The following is a 23,048-nucleotide window of genomic DNA, read 5'->3' on the forward strand; positions in this document are numbered from 1 at the left end:
ACACTTTAACTAAACTAAATATACTGTATATACAGTTTATGATAACTTCTTGGACCACTATATCAGTGCAACATACTTGAGATGGACGGGGGTGGGAACTAATAAATATATATTAGACCGTTTCAGCCCCTGGCACTGAAAGTGCGAGGAATTCTAATGTTTTTGATGAAATTATTATTATTATTCTACTGCGCCATCGCATTTTTGAGCGGGCTCCACAGCTCCCAAACCGCACGGCATGGTCGGGACAAAGTTCTTTTGATGTTCATGAAATTTGGTGGAATCATTGCTCTCATCTTAAAGAGTACATGTAAAAAAATTCGGAGGAAGTCCGCCATTTTGGATTTCGTGCATCAATTTTCATTTTTACGAACAAGTTTGAGGACTTTAAGATGCACAAAAACTAACAAAATGTTTAGGCCATGTTCAAACTAGTAATTACTTTGATTTGATGCCACAATTGGGCTTGGGTGTGGGATGTCGGCTCTATAGCACCCCCTAATTACTTTTAGCATTTTTGACGGGCTAATCGTGCTGTTAAGCACACAAAAAGTTGCACATGCATCATTAGTGTCTAAATGTAATACCTGATATGGGTCTTGGGCTTGTGTGTGTTAAAATGGCTTGAGGGTGCCCCCTGGAATATATAAAAGTCACTGCCATCACCTTTAAATTTGATGTAGACTGAAAAAAGCCTCTTAGAGCCATACCCACATACAACATTTATTCGTAAAGTGAAGCCAGTTAGACGAGTGACTTAAAATCTGGTAGGTTGCATCTAAAGACCTTTGTGATGCTAAATTGTGAAGCTTTTGAGGATTCATGAAACACCCTGGATGTAGCGTGGCGGTAAATTTTGCCCAAAACTTGAAAAAAGAGTGTCGTAGCTCAACTTTACATTGTCCAATCTGCCCCAACTTTCACATGCTGGATAACAGTCCAGGCCTGAAGACATCTACATGCTGAAATTGAGTCATAGTCATAGTCATGGCTCCACCTAGACAACAGGAAGTCATCTTTATGTGCATTTTGAGGGGCTTGGAATTCTTGAAAACTCACTCACCATTCACAAAATTTGGTTCCCACATAGCTTTAATCATTTCTTATTTATTTTGGATACACTATACTATGACTTTTCTAGACTTTTTTTCAACAAATTATGACTGACAGGCTATCCTATGACTGATTAAAGTATTTTTTGGACATATTCAATTTTGAATTACTTTTACTTTTTCTTTGGGCTTATTTTTTGGACACTCTATACTATGACTTGTTCTGACCTTTTTCAACAAATTATGCTATGACTGGCATAGACAGGCTATCCTATGACTAATTTCAGCATATTTTGGACATAGTATCTTTTTACTTTTTCGATATACTATACTATTAATTTTTTTGGGCTTATTTTTTGGACCCACAATACTATGACTTTTCTTCTTTTTTTCCCCAACAAATTATGCCATGACTGGCATCCACAGGCTATCCTATTACATTAGCTCCACCCAAGAGGAAGTCGGCCATTTTGAATTTTGTGCCGTTTTCATGTAATTTGTGCAAACCTTTTCAAACTCCTCCTAGAGAGATTACTGGATGTATTTCATGTTTTCTTGGTATAATCCTCCTACTAATGTGACGCTAAATTGTGAAGGAATAGTCAGAGCAGAATCACAAGACCTTCACAATGCTAAATTGTAAAGCATTTGTGTTTTACTGGAATGGGGTTGCCGTGGTGAGGTGGGCTAATTGTATCTTTCGCCATGACACAGCAAACTGTCATAACATGACTTTACATTGTCTATTCCGCCCTAGATGTTCTGTATGAGAGTCCTGACCTGAAGACATCTACACGCCCATATTGAGTCAGAGTCACAGCGCCACCTACTGACAACAGAGAGTAAAGCTTATGTGACAGACATTGTCTGATTAACAGGAAATTTATATGGTGCGGCCTGCATCTGATATACAGCAACATGATGTATCATTACTGAGTGTTCTATGTACAACTTAGTGGATATCGGAAGAGATACAAAAATCTAAATCCATAATTTGCAGTGCCAAATGGCCGATGCAGAAAATAATGTCTTGGGTCATGCATGCAGTGTGTGATGGTTGCGGGAATAAATGGTTGGGTCTGCCAGCGTCCTGTCAGCTCCCCAAACGTGTGTGGGGTGCGAGGGCCCGTTCAATGCTGCTTGCAGCTTTAGTTTAATATTGATATAAGTAATACACAAGAGCAAGGATCACAATATTGTTCCTGATAACACATACACAACTGTTTTTTTAGGGTGTACTGTATATTGATTCTTTATAATAGTATGCCATAAAAGTCACAAAAATGATGACATTCTATACTTTTCAACGACATTTTATTCCATACTGTACTATTGACATAATATTTGACATTTTTATTACTTTTTATTACTTTTTTCGTGACATACAATACTATGTCTTTTTTTGACGTTTTATGACATACAACATCTTATACTACACTAAAACTTTTTTATAACATTTTTTATGATATACTATAACATTTGTCCAACATAACATGATATACTATTATACTACATACTATACTATGACTTTTTATGACTTTTTACATGACATACTAAACTTTTAATTTTTTTAAAGGATATACTTTATTATGACATTTTTAAAACATACAATACTATCATATTTTTAGAACATACTATACTGACTTATTATGACTTTTATAACATACTATACTATGACTTTTTTCGATATACTATGATTTTTTCAGACATACTATACTATGACTCATGGTGATGTCCATAGACGGGCCTCAGGCATGGTTCAAACTCCTCTGTACTCTAAAGGCGTAAAAGGACCTTCACTTACATTATCAGGCAGCAGACAGTCAGTGGGTTACTGCGTGCCCTAATTCAATTCAATTCAATTCAAAAAACTTTATTTGTCCCTGGGGGGCAATTCAGGGCACACAGAGCAGCAAATAACGACAGTGCAACTATACAAAAACATTTTAACCTAATACAAGAATAAAGTGTAAAAGAAGAGTTAGTGTCAGGATGTTAGTGTGTTAGTACAGGTAGAATAAGTGTCAGGATGTTAGTGTGTTAGTACAGGTTAGAATAAGTGTCAGGATGTTAGTGTGTTAGTACAGGTAGAATAAGTGTCAGGATGTTAGTGTGTTAGTGCAGGTAGAATAAGTGTCAGGATGTTAGTGTGTTAGTACAGGTTAGAATAAGTGTTAGGATGTTAGTGTGTTAGTACAGGTAGAATAAGTGTCAGGATGTTAGTGTGTTAGTACAGGTAGAATAAGTGTCAGGATGTTAGTGTGTTAGTACAGGTTAGATACAGAGAACATCGTCGGCGTGAGATGTAGAAAGACATGTGTGTATCGGATGTAAGCAGACATGTGAACGGGTGTTTATGATGTAAACAATGTAAACATGCAGTAGACTGTTAAAACAGGAATAAACAGAACTGTAGTGCAGAGAAGATATAAGTGGACAGTGATCGGATTCAGATGATAATGGTTGCCCTTTTGTCAAATCTAGCAGGAATTTGTCAAATCTAGCAGGAATCCATAAATAAAATATAAAAAAAATAATGGAGGATGTTCTAACTTTCTAATACCCTAGATATTCAGATATGCCTGTCTAAAACCCATCTGCATGGGTAATGCCTTTCATTAAGTGAGCAAAAACATCAGCTTAGTGTAACTTCACAAATCCTAGCTTGCATTAATGAGCACTTGGAAGTGGAATATATTTCCAGTAATTCTGCCCTTTTCCATCTGAACACAGGCTTATCTAACCTCCATTTAATTAAATATTCAACTGAAAAGAGGCGCTGATGGACAAGCAAATGACTTGAATGTATATGCCTTATGTACTTTTTTTTAGCTTGTTACGTCAATGAGCAGTTTTCTGCTGATCAGGCACTACACTGCTGTGGGCTGCTGCAAGGTGACCCTAACATTTCTATGCCTCTGAAACAAAGGATGTAAAAATGTATAGCTCTGACCTGAAACACTTTGTTTCCAGGAGAACCCTAGAGAAATACTGTAGAGACTGTAGCCTATTTAACATTCTCTCTCCAGTCTGAGACAAGAAAAGAAAAAAAACATGTTTCATTATTTAATCCATTTATTCTAACAACTCAGCCTCTTTTATAAAACATAATAATACTCAAAATGAAATCTTTCATTTAATTTTTACTAGTTTTTCACATTGTAGCTCTGTGCTCAAGTAAATTACAGTGTCAAGAAGTGGTAGCAAATGTAAGCATTAAACATAGCAGAACATTCATTGTTTCACTGGGCAGCAAAAAGCAAAAGCCTTTTAATAAGCAGTGCTAATACAGTACATCAAAAAGGTTTTGGGACAACTAACTTCCAATCCGATTTTTCAATTACATTTGGAAAGTGCATTTTCTTTCCTGTGAACAAAGTCTCATATCTATAAATCTGTCAGAAATTATTTGAATTAAGGCTCTGTAATAATGCAAATAGCACAAAAAAAGCTTATTGACTCCAAACCGGCTGTTACTGTTAAGCATATAACATTTGCACACAGGTAAAAATTGACTAAACATTCATTGAGTGAAATTTACAGTTCTTGATCAACAGAAAATATCAAAGTGTGAGAAAAGCTAAAAAACACCTGATCGAGAAGAAAAACAAAAAGTTCTGTGCTTATTTCACTAAAACATAAATACATACCACACCACACATCACATAAACAAACAAAAAATATAAAACATACAAAGGATAAATAAACATAAGTCAAAGTGTTATTGGACCTGTGCTTGGCCAGCATTCGTGTCAGTAAAGGGCTGTGAGAGCTGTAATCGTAGTTGGTCGTAGTTTCCAGTTCTCCAGTTATTTGTTTGATTTTAAGTCTTAAAATCTCTTGTATCAAAAGCCATTTGAGTTTAAAATTAATTCCAAGGGCCTAAAAAGGAATACAAGAGTGTGTAAGCCAACCACAGGTTCAAAAAAGATATATATATGATTATACTGTATATTATACTGTGTATTCAGTGTTATGGGAAAAACACTTCAGTTACAATTACATTCATTCTGCAAGTGGGCCCAGAGATCTTTGGGAAACATAGTTTTCTTTTTCATTCATAGAAAAACACAAAAGGTGCAGTCGCACAACAGTTGTGCTCAAGGTTTTATTCTATTTTATTCTTTTACCTAGATAATGATGTTGAGGTCTATGATGGTCATGAGTTCGGCTGTCTACCATCGCCTTCATATTCAGTGTTCTCACCGACTTATCACTGCCAATGCACAAACATTGCATAAGGCATATGAAAAGAAATATATAGGCCAGCTGTATATTTAATTATAACTCTAGCTATATACATAGGACCATGAATACATATTTAAGAGCCTTTTATTCTGCACAAGCACTCTGTTAGGAACTGGCTTGGCTGAATATTGTTTGGTATAGATGTGTACAAAGACGGCAAGCAGGACGTCCCTTGGCTATGTGGAATGCTAAAGTCAACATTCAGTGATAAGGTCATCATGGCAAGCAGAAATCTGAAAGCGGAGAATGTCAACAGTGACACTGAATCTGTAAGATTTTCTTTGCTTAAAGGGGCACCCTCTCACACAGATCTGTACTGCGCTTTTACAAAATTGGTCCCATGACCCATGCTGCCTTGCACGCTATTTCATTTCGCCCTGCTCGGCAAGATGGATTGCAGCGAGGGAACCAATCACAGAAAAGGAAGGGACAGCAAGACGATGATGTCTATGCGATACACCAAAGCTTTTTCTTCCTCATTGAATTTCTGTCGCTCCACATACGTCATCTGGTATAGCTGATACGACTAGCTATGAGCTATGTACAGACGCATTTGATAGACATTTGTAGCACCCAGAAAACAGCTCTGGGTAATCGTAAACCACGCCTCAAATAGAAGAAAATGAATGTGTGGTTCCCAGACCAAATCTTCTTGAGATTTGGTTACGTTAGCCAGGCTAGGAGCCCCAAAGGACAGATTAGGATCCAGAAATGATGGATACTACATTTCCCAAAATACTACTGGATACCATCTTATAGACCACCATGCCTCCGAGTGATCCACTTCTTTCAAAGTTTTTAAAGTTTGTAGTTTGTAATGCAGGGTTTCTGTTTTTTTTTTTTTTTTTTTTTTAAATCAAGCCTCTAACCCATGCTTAAATAACCCTCATGACATCATTATGTCATTGTTATTTCTTTTCGGTTTTCACAGGTGTAGTGATACTCTCCATGTGTAACGTGCCCCTTTAACTTTGCTCCAAAATAAACTTAGACAAACCGATCACCGAAGCCCTTGTAGTCGAAATTAAAATATAACCAAAGTTAATCTTAAGTTAGTCTTAACATGCAGTGCGTTCTTTCTTCTCACTTTGTCTTCAGGGTCCCTGATACAGGCAGCCTGGTGTCAGCACAATGCAATCAGTGCCTTTTCCTGCCACCCTTGACTTGACAAAGACAAAGAGACATTTCTAATGCATCTCAAATGATGCAGTAAAATGTTCCAATCATGCGTTTCTTTACACCTAGGGAGCAATTAAAATAGGAATATCTAAGTGCACATGATGACTTTATGGAAACCTAAGCAATTATGCAGTCAAACCATGCGTCTCGCTTGTAAACAGCCTTGCTTTGTTCTTCAGTGCAGTCATTTATGATAGGAGAGCAAACAAAGCACCATCAGGGATTCTGCACTTGCAGGAATCCCTTTTCACCCTTTTGAAAGTGGCACACATGGATGGATACAAACATGCACTCAAATTGCTATACGTGCTTTTTATCTCGACAAATGTTGCGCTGAGATTAAATGTCTGCCTCTCTGTCATAACCTTATCATAACCTCTATGCCAAAAATACATATCCCTGGTGTACTCGCTGTGCTTTCAACACAAACACACACACACACACACACCTGAAGCAAGAGACGCATAGCTGAATACAAGAGATGCTTAGGCATTGCTAATCCAAAGAGAAGAGAAATGGGAAAGATGAGAAGAACTGGGCCAAAAAATGACTAGGATCTATATGTAGAAATCAGGTCATACGCAGCATATGGGACAAAGATACTGCTGTGCATGCAGGATCACATCATAATTACAAGCCCTGAATAAATACATATTGTCTAACTTCCCTATATGCCATTAATAAAAGCTGATTATATCAGTGAAGCTATTATTGTGCACACGGACCATTGACCAATGACTTGTGTCATTCTAAGGGCCAAAATCGCAACTCTTAATAGCTTGCCATTGTCAAATACAACACCAAGACACAATCAGCGAACAGTGATGACCTATCTTTCCCTGCTAATGCATGCATATCCTAACTTTAAGTGACCCTGCATCGAATAAATAAGCAGGTTCAACACAGGTGATAATATTTTTGACTAGATAGCCAGTTCTAATTAATTTTAAATAACTGCAGCAGAAATATTAGTTCCTAAATTTGTCAAAGGACCTCTACAGCTGTCTAGTATGGTTGTAGTTACAGTGCTCTGCTGGATACATTCTGTAGGTTTTTGTGGAAGCGGATTTAGGACCGAGAGATGAGTGGTTGCTAGGTGACTGGATAAAAAAAGAGGCCACAGGTGAAATCGTCCCAGCTTGAACTCCTCTCTCACTCGCTTGCCTTTCCTTGATTAGGTTGTCAAAAACAGGGGTTGTGGCAGTGGACGAGTGGTCACAGAGAAGCCAAGGCACGTTTTCTGTGTACATCTCAGCCATCTGAATTCCACACTTTGTGCATTTCCTGCCTATTTTCACCATCCTTGGTTTTATGTAACAGTGCGGCAATCCCTGTCATCACTTCACCTCTGATTCTCTTTCACTGCCCTTCTTCACTTCCCTATCCACATGTTGGAGGGACAGATTGTTCATCGCTTTCCTCTGTTCCTTCTCTGCAAAGGGCAACATTACATAATAGCAATACAATCCTTATTAGCTTTTCATTCATTGCTGCATACGTTACATGACATACAACGCTTGTTACCTCACAGGCCAGTCTGAACCTCTCCTCCCACATCACCTGAAAAATGACTCATCCAATTCTATCAAGACACAATATCGCTTATGCAAGTCCAACATCACATCAAACTACAAGCAGCAATGTATCTTTAAAAACAATGAAGACATAATGACATCCTCACATTTCACTGGTATTGATCTTGATTGGTTTACAAGCCAAAGAATTTCCTCAGAAATAAAGGAACTGAACAGGAAACTCCATACTAGCCTTTGTGATTATTGTAGGCACTCTAAAGTCCTGGAGGACCAGCCTCAGGATACAAGAGCGGAGAGGTGGAAACTGGAAAGCAGCCGTGTCGATGGGTGATAGCTAAAGAATGGAGGTCTATTCTCGAGTTTATGTAAAGCACATTTCTAAAGCAAAGGTGGAATCGAAAGTCTCTATTGTCCTATTTGAGCTTCACAGGCCAGGGGAGGCACGTGCGGAGTCCCAGCATGGAGGAGAAGACAATGGTGGGTCGATGTTTCTTGAACCTCAGGCCTTTCTTCAGGCGTTGGCTGTTCTCTACTACGTACAGCTCCCCCTGCTGGGCTGCACTGGATATCCGTGACACCACCTCCCCGTGAACAACCACCTCCTCCTCCGAGCGCACAAACACCTCCCTGAGCTCCTCCAACCGTCGCTCCATCTCTCTGATGACGCGTTGACGCTCCTCAACCTCCAGGAGGCGGCGTCGGGCTGCCTCAAACTCCATGCTGGAGCTGGGGGTGACAAGCTTGGAGGAGGGGGCCGTGGCAGAGGTGGATGTGGGCTCAGAACCGGTTAGCAGAGCCCCTGTCACCCTCCGAAAGTCTCCCATGGAAATGGAGCGCCTGGTGGCTGGAGAGGCCAATGCCAGGAGGGCAGAGGCGGATGTAGAGGGTGGCATGGATGACGGAGGAAGAGGGGGAGAAGATGATGATGGAGAAGGTGAATCCGGTGGTTGGATATCAGGATGTGGGTCCCTGTTTTTAATAGCTGCTGCCATGTCCTCCGTTGAGTTCTCATCACGGGTGACTGTGTATCTTTGTCGTCCCTTCATGGCAACTGTTTACCTCTTCCTGCGCTGCAGCTTTCCTTGCTGTTGCTGTTGATGTTTTCCCCCTGTCTTCCTGTGTCAGAGCGGAGAGCAGCCGTGCAGAGTGTGCAGGGATGTGCAGTGATACAGCCTGGGAACTGCTCCATTCATTATTAAGAGATCTGAGCCGGGGCTAGTGCTGTCTCTGCATCTGAGTGGTTGTGCTGGGGAGGAGCCTCCCATCAGCTCATTGGCTGCTGAGCTCATGAGCATGTCAGCTGATGATTGGGCAGCTGGTCTCAGTGCTGCTGATGCTGGCAGGCTGTCGTGTCCTCTGTTTGACTGTTTTGCTTTGTTGCCGTCATCTGGAGCTCTGCTGTGATCAGCTCTGCTCAGTCAAGCTCTGCAGAGGGAGACAAGACTTACAGGTCTCTCTCCTCTTTGCTGTTTGGCTCACACTGTTCTACCAACCGCTCTGCTGCTATTCCTCCGAACAGTCGGTCTCTTTATTTCCCTCTTTCTCTTGCTCGGATGGTTGCCCCTAGCAACACCGTCTCGACATCAGATGGCAAAAGTGGGAGGGAGGGGCACTGCTCCAATTCCTCTCTCCCATTTATCACCTTGCGGCTCAGCAATATCACCCTTTTCCGGTACTCATTCTCTCTCCCTCTCTCTTTTTACCAATTTGGCAGCTTACAGCCTTTCAACAAAACATATGTACTTCTTTAAGTCATATATAAGTAACGACAATGCACAAACACAAATAGGTGTCCAAAAATAGCACAAATAAACAGCAGGGCACACAAACATGCACATTTATTTTCTCTGGTAACAAAAACACTATACACTAGGTTACTGTTGACATTTGTGTACATATTTTAGTACTCAAATGGTAAGCACAGAAGACTTGCTGTTGCTAAGAAACTGTTATTTGCAGCAAATCTGGTGGCTTAGGGGGAAAGATTGTATTCAAAAGTTGTAAATCACTCTCTGGCACAACACATAAAGAGATCATACCAGGCTTATAAAAACATCCTCCCACTGCAAATACTGTTGCATGTTGCTGTATGTTGAGTGTCCTGCCCTGTGCTCTCGAATCCAATCATTTCCACAGATAAAGTCAGGATCAGATGATTTGAATACCTTTGCAAATCTGCCCAAATGAGACTTTTTTTAAGCAGTATTGCAGTAGGAAAAACCAAGGGAAAACTGAGAACTGAAAAGGCAACCCTTGCTCTCAGGAGTCCAATATTTCAGAACATTTAACCCAAATTAAAGCTGTTGTGACGCGTGTTATCCTGAATCTAACTACCTTAAATGTTGCTCTGATGGCACCGACTCTGTGACCTACTGGAGGTGAACAGGAACAGGTGTCTTCAGTTGTTCAAAACATTGCTACAGCAGTGCTGTGACATGACAAACCTGAACTTGTGCTTCACACCTGAAGTGTGGCTGCAATAATGGCCAGTTTCCATGTCACAAATTCTGATAGTAAGTACACTATCATTACATAATAACTTGATATTTCCCCCCTTCATTTTCCTCCGTTTGCTCCTTTATCCACTCCATTAGCAGCTAGATTACCCTCTCTGTCTAGACAAATATTGACTGCTTCTGTGGCTGCATTGCAGAAGCAATATGATAAGAGTATGGTGTAAGACACTGGATAAGTTCACTCAAACACACCGCACACACAGGCGCCTTCACAATTGAAAAGGGGTAACACTGGAGCACTAAGAAGTGATGGTTTAAGTATACTGCCTTCAGCTAGAGTGAATCAAAACAATGAAGCTTTTAGTGTGTCAGAGCACTCACACACATGCATATTTGAGTGTTCACTTAGCGCTTTGCTTTTATCTCAGGATTGGCATTGCATTAGCAGTAGCAGTGACGGCTCTCCCCCTGCTTTTAGCTTTACTGATCTGCTGATCTCCTGAGAGAAGAGAGAGAATGGCAGAGAAAGAGAAAGACAGAGAAGCAAATGGAAGAAAAAGGGGAGGATGTGGTCTTTGTGGCTATAGAAGAAATAGGAAACCCTGAAGATGTTCTTTTGGTCTTTATCCCGCTGTACTATTGACTAGGCAGAAAAAAGGATCAGTAAAGATTATACAAAGACAACTGCTACTGTGGAGTAGTATGAGATATGTACAATATAAAGTTAAATAAAATTATGTTTATAGAGTTAAACCGACACAATTTTGAAACATCAGTCAGTTTTAGTATTAAACTGTGTACGTGAAAGACTGGATTTGTCGAATACCACTTTAAGAGACAAATGTTATATTATTTTATATTATAGAATATCCACTGAAGTTTGAACATGGGAGGTGCAGCCTTATTAAGTGTACTTGCATGTGTTGCACAATTTCCCTTCATTACAGTTGTGTAAGTAAAGATTTGAGGGATCAAGGCAAGATGCTTCAGTGCAGTTTTTTTTCACATGATGCCCAATTTTGGAAGATTCTAGTGGTTGTGCAACAACCCACAGTTAAAAACCACTCTAGACTAATCCCACATGGTGCAAATACAGAGCTGCACTCACAGATTGCCATCATCATTGGCAAACATCTTGAGAATCAGGACTTAGCCTGCCTGCAAACACAAAGATGCTTAAACAAAAAATGGTTTTGTCACGACAAAGTCAAATACATGCACTTGGACGCATTCTCTCTCTCACACGCACAAACAACAAGTTGTTCCGTCTCTTCATTTAGTATGCAGAATTAATTGTGTGTGTTTAAAAGTGTTTAAACGCCTAATCCTTCCATCTATTCCTCTCTCCTCTATCTTTGTAGCTAAAATTGTAATGAAAGCCTGCTCTCAATCTCTCATACCCCACACTCTGTCCCAGATTACTTTAATCTGTGTGGTGTGTGTGTATTTGGTTTGCGTACACATGAGGAGCAGTGACAGCATCTGTGTGCCTTTACCTTGTCCAGTCTGCTTTTGGTTGAAAATGTATGCAATTCAGTTTCAGGTGTGTGTGTGTGTGTGTGTAGGTGTGTGGGTGTGTGGGTGTCTGTGTGTGTGTGTGTGTAATCGCTTGCTAGCAGTGTTGCAGCTTGGCAGTAGTTATACTGAAAACATAACATCATCAAGTTTGTGTTCAGAGAATAAATTCTGACCTGCAGAAGAGGATGGGGAAACAGCTGCAGGTCACAGCAGTCAGTCTGTCCTAACAAATAAACAAGAATGGATTTCTTACCTATTATGCAGTTAGTAAGAAAAAAACATCATCTTATATTTTACTGAGGGTCAGTATCGCAGTGAGTGAGTCACAGAATTTATAGATGTCACTAATTGGCTAATCTAATCTACAGTAACAACACTGTCATGTCACATATATAATAGAAAAATTCATCATAACTGAATAAACAATGTTGTCAAATAGATTTCTTTTAAATCACTTTTAATTTGTATATTTTGCTTCTCCTATGCTGGCACACATCCAATAATATTGCATGCTGCATGGTTTCCTCATTGCTGATAAGATGAAGGAGTTGGGGGGGCACACACACACGCACTCACACGACTGGATGTGTACAAACTGTAGTTAAGCCTTTACGATTTCCTTATATTTAGGTATCTAGTTGCAATTTATGTCACTTCCGGGACTCTCGCAGAAGTGCTCTTGATCAATGTTTAGTAACCTTCATAGCTGATAAAGCTATTTTCAAATGCATAGCATGTACAAGGTCACACTCGCATTATTTCCTCCCAGTATGAATTATGCAGCATGTGTTGTATGTAGAAGCTAGCATCGCGTTTGTTTGCAAGGTTAGAATGAATTACGAGTGACTGTTGTGTTACCATAAAAATTATACATTACCCTTGGAGACGTGATGTAGATGGACAAACGGTGAGATTAAGTGTCAGTCTTCAGTATTTGTGCTTTCATGTACAATATACAGTGGCAGAACCACAGGGGGAGGCTATGAGCAGCACATCACAACTATATACTATATTCAACTCAAATCAGCCCTGAGAAAAACACAAGACAAGCTTCTATTAAAAATCTTCAGCCCTGGGCAGTATCCTGTTATCAGACAAGGATCTGCATCCACTCTCAAAAACACCCACACACTCTCCCACCCTTCTTACAATAACACAAGAAAATTCAGCGTCCATTTGAGAAAGAAGCCTCGGCTGACAGCTGCAGTAAACTGAGGAGGCAAGCCCAAGATAAAAAAAACTGCACTACTTTCTTCTCTTCCGAGACAGGAGACAGATGATGGTGATGATGCCGTTTTTCCGCTGTTCTGTAATCAATAACAGTAGCCTTGTTCTGCTGCTGCAGGCTGTGTGTGTGTGTGTGTGTGTGTGTGTGTGTGTGTGTGTGTGTGTGTGTGTGTGTGTGTGTGTGTGTGAGATCAGGAAGTCATTTATTGCAGTGTGAATTACTGGTATGGTGACGTCAAAGCTCAGAGAGCAGAACCCAAAGGGAGTATGAATGTGTGTCAGTACCTGGATAATTTAAGACTCTCTCTCCCTCTCTTGGAGGGGATTGTGAACAATTTACGTCTTTCCAGCATCAATCTCCTCGGAGATAGAATACGGAGAAACCAGCAGACCGGACCGTTATGTAAGTGCTGCTGTGCACAAGAGTGCGGTGATACTTCAGCCTCCAATTGGATACAGTAAAGGTGGTTCACAGTTTTAAGTGTTTGCAGGCTGGAGTAAAGGAGGGCTCGAGGAGGAGGAGGAGGAGGAGGAGATGGAATGAGACGATAGTTAAAACACTACAGGCAATTGGTCATCAGTTCACCAGAAAACTATTGGTAAGGAAGTTCCCTTTAGCATTCCTCTATTCCTGTTGGGGGGTCCCTCCACTCTGAGTAACACACCTTCCTCTATACATACTGAATGTTCTTATTCAACAATGGAAGTCCGCTCACGCACCATCAGGTCTGGCATCATCTGCTTGCTAGGGTGGCAGCGTAACGGGTATCCTTCTCTTTGCTGGCCAGGATAGAATGATATTACTTGAAATGGGAAAGATTTCTTTACTACATTTATGGCCTTTAAAGTCAAACCCAGGGCTTAGCTCCCTTCCATGTAAATACACATGCATTTGCTCACCTGGTCCCAATAATGATGCACTCTTTTATTATTATTATTATTTACAGCTTACTTGTATTACAATTGTTCCTTTTTTTACTAGGTAAGTGTCTTAGTCTGCTGTTTCATGGGTATATCCAGTATATATATCGCCCTTTATTGTACTTGTTTTATGTGTTTATACTCCTGTGTTTTGCTAAAATTCAGTAAAGTGTGAATCAAAACCAGGCAAGATGAAACCGATGGAGAGGAACTAAAGCCGAGGGAGATTTACATACAAATGTTGTAAGTTGTCTCCATTTTGCATATATAAATATAAATCAATTTACAATTAGGCCTAACGGGACAAATTGCGCAAGTTATGGGAAATTATCATCTAAAGAGGAAATTTTTTTTTTGCCAGTATGTTACCACACTGGCAACACAGTGGTTAAATAGAGTAAAGAAGAGTATGTGGTATCTGTTACTCCTCATCATTCATTTAACTTTTACATCAAAGCAAGCTTACACTTTATCTCCCCCCAGTGACCAGCTATGGAAACACACCATGCCGTGGGCCCACAAGAAGGGGTCAGACAAAATGGTACATATGAACTGAACCTTTCCCCCGTTACCTCAACTTAGTGTTTCTGCCGATAGAAAGTACCAATCTCATACTAGTGCCTTTTTCCTGCATTTTTCACTGCCACCATTTTTCATGTAAAGTAACATTAGGGTCAGGGGTTGCTGTGGCACTAAACACTGAGTCTGTGGCCTGGCATGACTAAATTCATGTAACTGATATGTGCTTTTAGAATGAAATTCACAATTGATGTGGACAAGTTACACGGCCGATAGACTCCATCTGCTTAATAAAGGTCAGTGTGTCAAAACTGATATTTATCCAGTGTATTGAATCGTGTATTTTAAGTACATGAACAATCATTAGATCCAAAAATAGACCTGATTAACAAGAGAAAGGGCCACAGAGTCATAGAGCAATAGAGTCAGAACAGACAGCAGACAGTCAGAGTCCAGAGTCAGGAAACGGCAGAAAACATCACTGCTGACCATTCACACCTTAGACATAATCTGCTCCAGCTTCCCACCTCCGGTAGGCACTACAGAGAACTGTACGCCAAAACAACCAGTCACAGTTTCTCTCTAAATGCTATCAGTCTGATGTGAACTTCAGTAAGTGTCAGAAACGAGCCCTGTAACACAAAGCATCCACATCTAGTATATAGTTGAAATGCACACATATTATAAAAAAAATGTTTATATCACTGTGAAATGTAGATTCAAGCATGCTGTATACAGTATGCCATATCCACCTACCTCTCGTATATAAAGCAGCCTGTTACATTAACCAATCCATATTAATTCCAGCACCAGTGGGTGCTATTGTTGTTTTCCCACAGTTAGGACATTTGACATAGCGACATCTCCACATTGCAGCTTCTAGAGCGAAGCGCAATTAAAACACCATTGTATAATAATGACAAATAACATCATAAACAAGGATTTTTACTTCATGCATTATTCCAGACTTCAAAATTCATCAGTACCACTAAAGACATTTTTTTCCTGTTGCCAGCAGGTGGGGCTTTGTCTGAATCTCAGCCTCTGCTAGGGAACCTGGCTGCTTGATCTGTGAATTTTAAGTCTAACTGTATGCAAGTGCTATACTAAAATCACTTTTAGGCACAACTAAAACAGAATAAGAGAGACAGTTCATCATAGCAACTGAATTTTTAATATTTGTAAGATATAAAAATCTTCATCTTTATCATACAATAACATCTTACCATAAATTTAGTCAAAGGAGGGAGAGTTTTGCCACCAAACAAGAATTATAATATAACTTTGATCCCTTTTGAGGTAAGACAGCTGGTTCATAGATTATTCAGCCACAGAGGTCTTCCCCTGTACACACGCACAGGCTGTTTGGTTTGTTCATCATGTGTTATCCATGTAAGACATTCTGCCTCACCTGTAGGCCCAGGCACCGAGCTGAAAGCAGGACCTACCCTGTGAAGCTACTTACAATGACACACATTTACCCTTCTTTAGGATCTCTCATGTTGAGGGTCAGTAAAATGAAAACATGTTATATAATCAACAGATTTAAGGGAATGATTCAAATGTCATGCATGAAAGGGTTACACACAAGACTGCTGAAGGTCTGTGTGATATTAGCAACCAGTGATTTGACAGTTTTAAAGGGGGAGAGAGACTGTGTCGGAGTGCTCAAATAAAGTCACAGTCGGTCTTTCCACCTTTTTACATCCCAAAACAGATGGAGAGACCTGTACAGCATTAAGTCCACAGACTGTGATGCGCTCAGCATGTCTTTCACTATTTTTAATCACCACATTCTTTGGACAAAAAGAAAAAACAAAAACAATCAACAACAAAAGAAGCCAACACAAGAAACAGCATTTGATATGCATTATCCAAGAAACACAGTGGGGAAAATGGGAAGGAAACAAAGCAAATATAGAATTTTAACATGCCACATTGTTCCTTGGGCAAGTTTTCTTTCACAGAAAGCCACCTATTTTACTAGTTTTTGTAGTAATAAAAATAATAGACATCTCACATGGTTGCCAGCAGGTTGACCAAGCAGAGAAAAAGGAGCAGAGAGAAACAAGGAAGCCACATGACATCATCACATCACCGGACCATGCACATGACCCTGTAGCATCCCGCAAGACAGTACATACACACACACACACACACACACACACACACTCAAACACACACTGCAAGTCATGCAACTGACACACTTGCAGGCACGCACACCTTCTGTAAAACAAAATACAATTATAGATTGACATTAACCAAAACGTCAGCATTTGACATTTCCCAGAATCCACGTTTTCCTGGCTGTACCAAAGCCAAAGAGGCATTTTATGGCAGGAAATGTTTAATTTTTATGTTAATAATGCTTTTTCAAAAACATATAACAGCAGTTTAACAGTACTGCGATTTTGTGCTGTCGGCACAGGTTGATTTGGCAGCACACCCGGTAATATAAAGCTCATCAATTTTTACAAAAAGAACAGGGAGACGGACAACAAAACAAGCCGACAGACAGGCGTGCAGCAAGCTGAATGATAACCAATCACAGCAATGATGACGAGAGAAAACTTTCATTGCCACAAGTGAAAACATGGCTGCATCGACTCTGTGGCCAGCCATGCACAAACACACTCGCACAGCACTAATACATCTGCCAAAAACCTGCAGCCATTATTTCCCCCCCTCATCGCCCCAACCGATCTTCACAATCTTTTAGCTAGTCCAAAGAGACTGGCCGACAGCGGCTGACGAGCCCGGACAACGAGGATGATAGCAAGAGCAGGGCAACTGATGTCACAATATGGGGGCAGGACCACAGTCCGTGTTCCTTGGCTGGTGGAGGCGGGTGAACACTTGAGTCCCCGTGCAAGCTGACCGGGCAGTTGGAGCCAGAAGGTGCGGTTTCGGTCAGTCTCAAGTGAGCCCATAGGTTGTTTTGAGTCTTTACAGGGAGGTGGAGGGAAGCTTCTTGACGCGCCTCTGAGCTAGGAAGGAGCTCTCGATGGGCTTGAGCTCTGGAGTTGGTTGGGAGTTCTTCAGGGCGGAGTAGGTGGCCGCCATCGCACCCTGTACATACACAGCAGCATGGTGATTGCAGCTCAGATAACCAACTATCCAAAATGTGGGTATTAGAAAAACGAATTCTGCAGTAATTACAGTCACATTATGATCTGTTACCTTGACCAGTTTGGGGTCCTGATGTGGGAGTTGGCTGTTGGGTAGTTTGTCTCTCTGCACAATCCAGGGATGTTTGAGGACCTGCTTTGCAGTCAGTCTCTGATGGGGATCCACGTGAAGCATCTTGGACACAAGACCCTAGAAGGAGCACATATCAAATATGAAAACAGGTATATAATATATTGTGAAAGAAGGAGACTGGTGTAATTGCTGAGAACCATGAGCGAAGAAGCTGTCAGTCAGATTTAAAGCTCCACCTTGGCAGCCTCAGACACAGTGTCCCAGTTGCCTCCAGTCAGACTGAAGTGACCATTGCCTATCCTGTTCAGGATCTCATTTGGGGTGTCCTCGGGTCCGTTCGCAAATGGAGTAAAACTGGCGGAAGAAAAGCAGGCAGATGACAGAGTGAGTATGAAGATCAGTGAGAAGGAGAAATCTGAGGAAGAAAAAGGTCTCAAGTGTTGGTATTCACCCAGCCAGCATGGTATACAGTAAGACTCCCAGACTCCAGATGTCACATCCTTCATCATAGCCCTGACGCTTCAACACCTATAATGACAAACGTTTCATTTCACCGTCTAACGCTGTAAAGTTTAAATTCAACCTCGGGACTGAAAAGTGGCTCACCTCAGGAGCTACGAAGTTAGCAGTGTAGCACGGGGTCATCAGCAGGCCGTTGTTGGCGCGCAATTGCTTAGCGAAGCCAAAGTCACAGATCCTGATTGACTCTGGATTTCCCGACTCGTCAACATAAAGGATGTTGCTGGGCTTCAGGTCCCTGTGCACCACCTGGAGGATGAAAGAAAATAGGAGTTGAAAAAGTACATAGGAGAAATGCAGTTAACTGGGGCATGACAAAAGTATAAAAAACTGAATATACAATATTAATAAGGCAATTTCAGGCTGTGTTGTTACTGATTTTAACAGTAAAATTCTCAGATTTAAAAAAAGGGTAAGATCAGTTTCAGCTAATGTTCACGCAGATCTGTTTTGTCCCCAGAAGACACTGACACCATTATTATTCTGGTTGTCCTCACCCCCTGTGAGTGCAAGTACTCTACGGTCTTGGTGATGGTGTGAAGCACAGAGCTGGCCTCCCTCTCCGAAAAGAACTTCTGTTTGAGGATCCGATCGAGCAGCTCTCCTCCACGCATCAGCTCCGTAACCATGAACACCTGCTTACCGTTGTCGTACACCTGAGAAAGAAACGCACACGTTAATCACCAAAAGTGACGCTCGGCACATTTAAAACCCAAGGCAAATAAGAGTGTGTAGTGCATAAGTGCATGCTTTTATACTCACGTCCTTCAGTGTTATGATGTTGGGGTGCTGTCCATATCGAAGTAGAATCTCAATCTCCTCAGAGGGGTCTGTACTGGTCTTTTCAATCATCTGTCAATTACAGTATATTAATAATATTACAATTATATATATTAATAAGATAGTCGAGATTGTTGCATCGTCACAGGATTTTTTTTCTTAAATTTTTTTGTAAAAAGTTAGATTAACATGTTTTTTTAACTATTATAAAGCAGATTTAGGTGCCATATACAGAACCAAATCCACAGAGAAATGCAAACAGCCCGTTTTCATAAACAGTGGTATTAAACAAGCTGTCAGGACATCTGTAGGGTTGTGATGCCACAACTATACTATATAGATCAGGAATTGCTGACCAATCAGAACAGTCTGGGCTTTTTCGGGAGGGGGGGGGCTTAAATGGATCGGTGAAAGAACAGAGCATTACAGACAGAGGGTGAATACAGATACATTCAGACAGACAGCATGTTAAAGATAATGTGTTTTTAGAACATTAAAGCATGTAAACATGTTCAGGTAGAAACCTCAAATGCAAGGTTGAGCCTTATGAGCGTGATATGGGACGTTTAATATACGTGTGTATGTGTGTTCATACCTTGACAGCGTATTCTGCGTTGGTGGTTTTGTGGATACACCGTTTACAGACGGAAAAGGACCCCATGCCGATGTCTTCCTTCAATACGTAGCCGTCACTGAACAGCAGGTTCTTTCCGTGCAATTGCTGCAGAGGAAGAAGAGCAGCGGTAAGAGAAGGTGTGGAGGACTGACAGAGCTGATGAGGTACAGGGATGTCTGGAGGTTTTCCGGAAGGAGCTGAATCTATTTTTCTCTCCTTCTCTCTGGTGGTAAAACAGTCTCCCTCAATCTAACACACAGACTTATTACTGCTCCTGCCAGGCATAAAACAGGATCTGAAGCCATGTACCGCTGTTAAGTCATTTTATTCCCTTCTTCTTCTCCCTGTCTGCCTTACACACATTGTTCACATCTGTATTTTTCACTTTTGTCTTCAAATAGCTGGTCATATTCAATTGTGATTTATCCAACATAGACCCTAGGCCCTACAAATGCAAAAGAACTTAACTCACCAGAGTGAAGCACTGAGAAAAAATACATGTCTTGTTGTCCAGCTTAATGAATTGTACGCATAATATTGGAAATGTTGTTTAATTGTTGTTTGAAGTTATTTATGTACATAAAAATTAAAGCTCAAACTTGACCTTTGACCCTTATTTAAGGATTAAGGCAGTCCACCTTTGCATTGTCTAAAAACAAGAACATACTGTTTGATAGTGATTATGACCTAGATAGAATCTAGTGATATATCATTAAAAACAAAACCTTACCTTGTTATGTTTCAGTGTATGAAAGGGGGGGAAAATGGTAACTTCATATTCATGAATGGGTAAGAAAAAAAAAGCATTCTAAGAGCAACGAAACAAAGCCAGAGAAGCATGAAAGGGAAGTTGGAAGATTTTGCCTTGGTTTTAACCAGCTCTTTTTGTAGTTAAGGCAAACACAACTCACTATTTTAACAAAACAAAAAAGTACAGGAGACAAAAAGGAATAAAAGTAATTTTGGACCAAAGTGAAGTTAAGGTCTTTTTTTTCTTTTTGCAGCTTGAACTTGTGTTAAACCGGATCTCCTGGCAGTTAGTTTAAATGAGGAAAAACACAGTTAGGAAACTACAGTACTTATTCTGACCTGGACCACTGGGTGCGGCGGGGGCTTGACTGGCTCTACTGAACCTTCCTCCTCCAACAGAGTCGAGGCAATAAAGCTGAAACCTCTGAAGAGCTGGTGAGCTCCGGCACTGGGGGGCACGCCGGGGGAGTCTGGAAGAGAATGAGGAAAGTCAAGTATTGAATAAAGGGAGATATTTGTCTTGTGCTGAGAAGTTACAGAGATGTTGGTGTACAAATATGGCATTGCAATAAACCATGCTTTCAAGCTTATGTATTTTTACAAGCACTGCCATAATAAAATGTTATTGCATCTTAATGGTGCCTTAATCACAATTGTGTCTCCTTGAAAGATTACACATCCTGTATTGATTATTTTCTAAGCTGAGAGAGGAAAAGTAGAATACTTCCACTGAACTACTTCCAGGAAGGAAACTGACACAGAAACTTATAATGACTGCGCAGCTTTGATTTCTCACCTTTCGGAGTGCGGGAGGTGAATTCAGAGTCAAAGTAGAAGGTGTCGTCCGGACGTGCCACCGCCGGTCTGAACGGAGGTTTTAATTCTCTTCTGAATAGTTTCTAAAAAAGGAATAAGACTTTTAATTTTTTTTTTTTAAGTTTCCCTCCCACAAACATTGATTGTTATTCTAAATGAAATACATGCATATATTAAAATATCCTTGACACTCACATTCCAGTCTATGGTGGAGAAGAAGCCATGCCGTTTAAGCTCCTCTGCACCGTCAGCACCAGATCCTGGAAAAAAAGAAACAAAACCTCAACAGAATGACCCATATATGAAGAAACTAAGCTTGGCTGCATACATTCATGCAAAGTAATGTTCAGGAGTTGATACTAACCCAGTCTGTTGACAGGGTTCCTCTTAAACAATGCCCTGAGCAGAGATTGGGATTCTGCGCTTAGGAACTGAGGCATTCCCAGACGCGCCCTGCGGGGAGAGAGCGAGAGAGTCGACACGCAGATCAAATTATTTCAGCAAATATCAAGAGAGGCATTTTCAACAGCAGCGGTATGTGACAGCTTGTTTTTTGCGTTGGCTTGCTCTTACATCTTGAGAATACTCACTTCAGAATCAGATTCATAGTTTCTTTGCGGTCCTTTCCTTGAAATGGCAGCGATCCAGTTAACATCTCAAACTGGGAGACAAGAACGTACAATTGTGATCTACATGCCTGGCACGAGTGCAGCTGAATATTTATGCTAAAGAGCTCTTGTAATAACTCAAATATTTTTATTATTCTTAGAGCGCTGGTTTAGAAATGGTCTAAAATACAAACGGCCCTGCTTACCATTAGTACTCCAAATGACCACCAGTCGGCGCTGTGGTCGTGTCCCTGCCTGTTCACAACCTCTGGTGCCATGTACTCCACAGTACCGCAGAAGGAATATGCTTTCTTCTCATGATCAATGGCTTCTTTACACAAGCCAAAATCTGGAAAACACAGCGCAACACTCAGTTAGCACACCATAACAAAGCGTCAGCACCCAACTGTAGAGTGTTGTCTGTTATTCTGAGTGATTTCAATATACTGAAGTTAATAAAATATAATAAACACTATGTTACAGCACTTCCTCTGCATTTGTCCCTCAGTATGAGTTGTTAATATTGCCTCTCCATAATCTGCTATGGTCACCTTTGTTTCAATGGCGGAAGGACACAGGGGTAAATAAATGGCGGTGATTATGGAGGAGGAAAGAGATGGATGAAAGGGAGATAAAGTGTAATAATTAATAATTGACTTAGGGAACATGTGCAGGCCCATATGCAGATATCTGGAGTCAGCAAGATAAGGCTGTCACCCAACTGTGAGTAATGAAGGTCAACAAGGTAGAGGAGAGGAAAGTGTGTGTGTGTGTGTGTGTGTGTGTGTGTGTGTGTGTGTGTGTGTGTGTGTGTGTGTGTGTGTGTGTGTGTGTGTGTGTGTGTGTGTGTGTGTGTGCGTATGTGTGTGCGTCATCAGGGTTCCCTCCCGGTCGTGATCTAAAGTGCTGCTGTCCATCTAATAGGGCACTCTGACAGAATCCAGAGGCCGTTTCCATTTGTCGTAATTGCTGTGATTTTTTTATCGTGCGATCAAACAAGAATTAAAGGCAATTACTTGCAGGTCTGGTTGTTCCTGATTAGCCTACTCACAAAATAATGTCTGTCACAAAGAGACCGGGCGTGAAGGACAGAGCAGGAGACT

At 40.8% G+C, this 23,048-nt stretch overlaps 2 protein-coding genes across 5 annotated transcripts in view; both read right to left on the bottom strand.

Annotated features, from left to right (window-relative positions):
• Nucleotides 1-8,297: 8,297 nt before the first annotated feature.
• LOC310954503 (uncharacterized protein) lies at nucleotides 8,298-9,060 on the bottom strand (the record flags this gene model as incomplete). Its single annotated transcript, XM_083923980.1, has 1 exon — nucleotides 8,298-9,060. The coding sequence occupies one exon, from the start codon at nucleotides 9,058-9,060 to the stop codon at nucleotides 8,428-8,430; it is 633 nt and encodes a 210-aa protein (XP_083780106.1). The 3' UTR covers nucleotides 8,298-8,427.
• Nucleotides 9,061-15,685: 6,625 nt separating this feature from the next.
• Nucleotides 15,686-23,048, bottom strand: part of rps6ka1 (ribosomal protein S6 kinase a, polypeptide 1) — a gene marked incomplete at its 5' end in the record, with an annotated part of 53,634 nt that continues 46,271 nt past the window's right edge. For all 4 annotated transcript variants that reach the window (XM_083924318.1, XM_083924316.1, XM_083924317.1 and 1 more), the window contains 14 exons: nucleotides 15,686-17,724; nucleotides 17,836-17,973; nucleotides 18,093-18,210; nucleotides 18,308-18,384; nucleotides 18,463-18,624; nucleotides 18,873-19,031; nucleotides 19,138-19,227; nucleotides 19,751-19,876; nucleotides 20,861-20,991; nucleotides 21,318-21,420; nucleotides 21,533-21,597; nucleotides 21,702-21,790; nucleotides 21,928-21,998; nucleotides 22,152-22,294. In XM_083924318.1, coding sequence (XP_083780444.1) covers nucleotides 17,602-17,724; nucleotides 17,836-17,973; nucleotides 18,093-18,210; nucleotides 18,308-18,384; nucleotides 18,463-18,624; nucleotides 18,873-19,031; nucleotides 19,138-19,227; nucleotides 19,751-19,876; nucleotides 20,861-20,991; nucleotides 21,318-21,420; nucleotides 21,533-21,597; nucleotides 21,702-21,790; nucleotides 21,928-21,998; nucleotides 22,152-22,294 — 1,595 coding nt within the window. In that variant the 3' untranslated portion in view covers nucleotides 15,686-17,601. The remainder of the gene's footprint in view (nucleotides 17,725-17,835; nucleotides 17,974-18,092; nucleotides 18,211-18,307; nucleotides 18,385-18,462; nucleotides 18,625-18,872; nucleotides 19,032-19,137; nucleotides 19,228-19,750; nucleotides 19,877-20,860; nucleotides 20,992-21,317; nucleotides 21,421-21,532; nucleotides 21,598-21,701; nucleotides 21,791-21,927; nucleotides 21,999-22,151; nucleotides 22,295-23,048) is intronic.

The sequence above is a fragment of the Echiichthys vipera genome (genome assembly GCF_963691815.1).
Source record: "Echiichthys vipera genome assembly, chromosome: 12".
Taxonomy (NCBI): Eukaryota; Metazoa; Chordata; class Actinopteri; order Perciformes; family Trachinidae; genus Echiichthys; species Echiichthys vipera.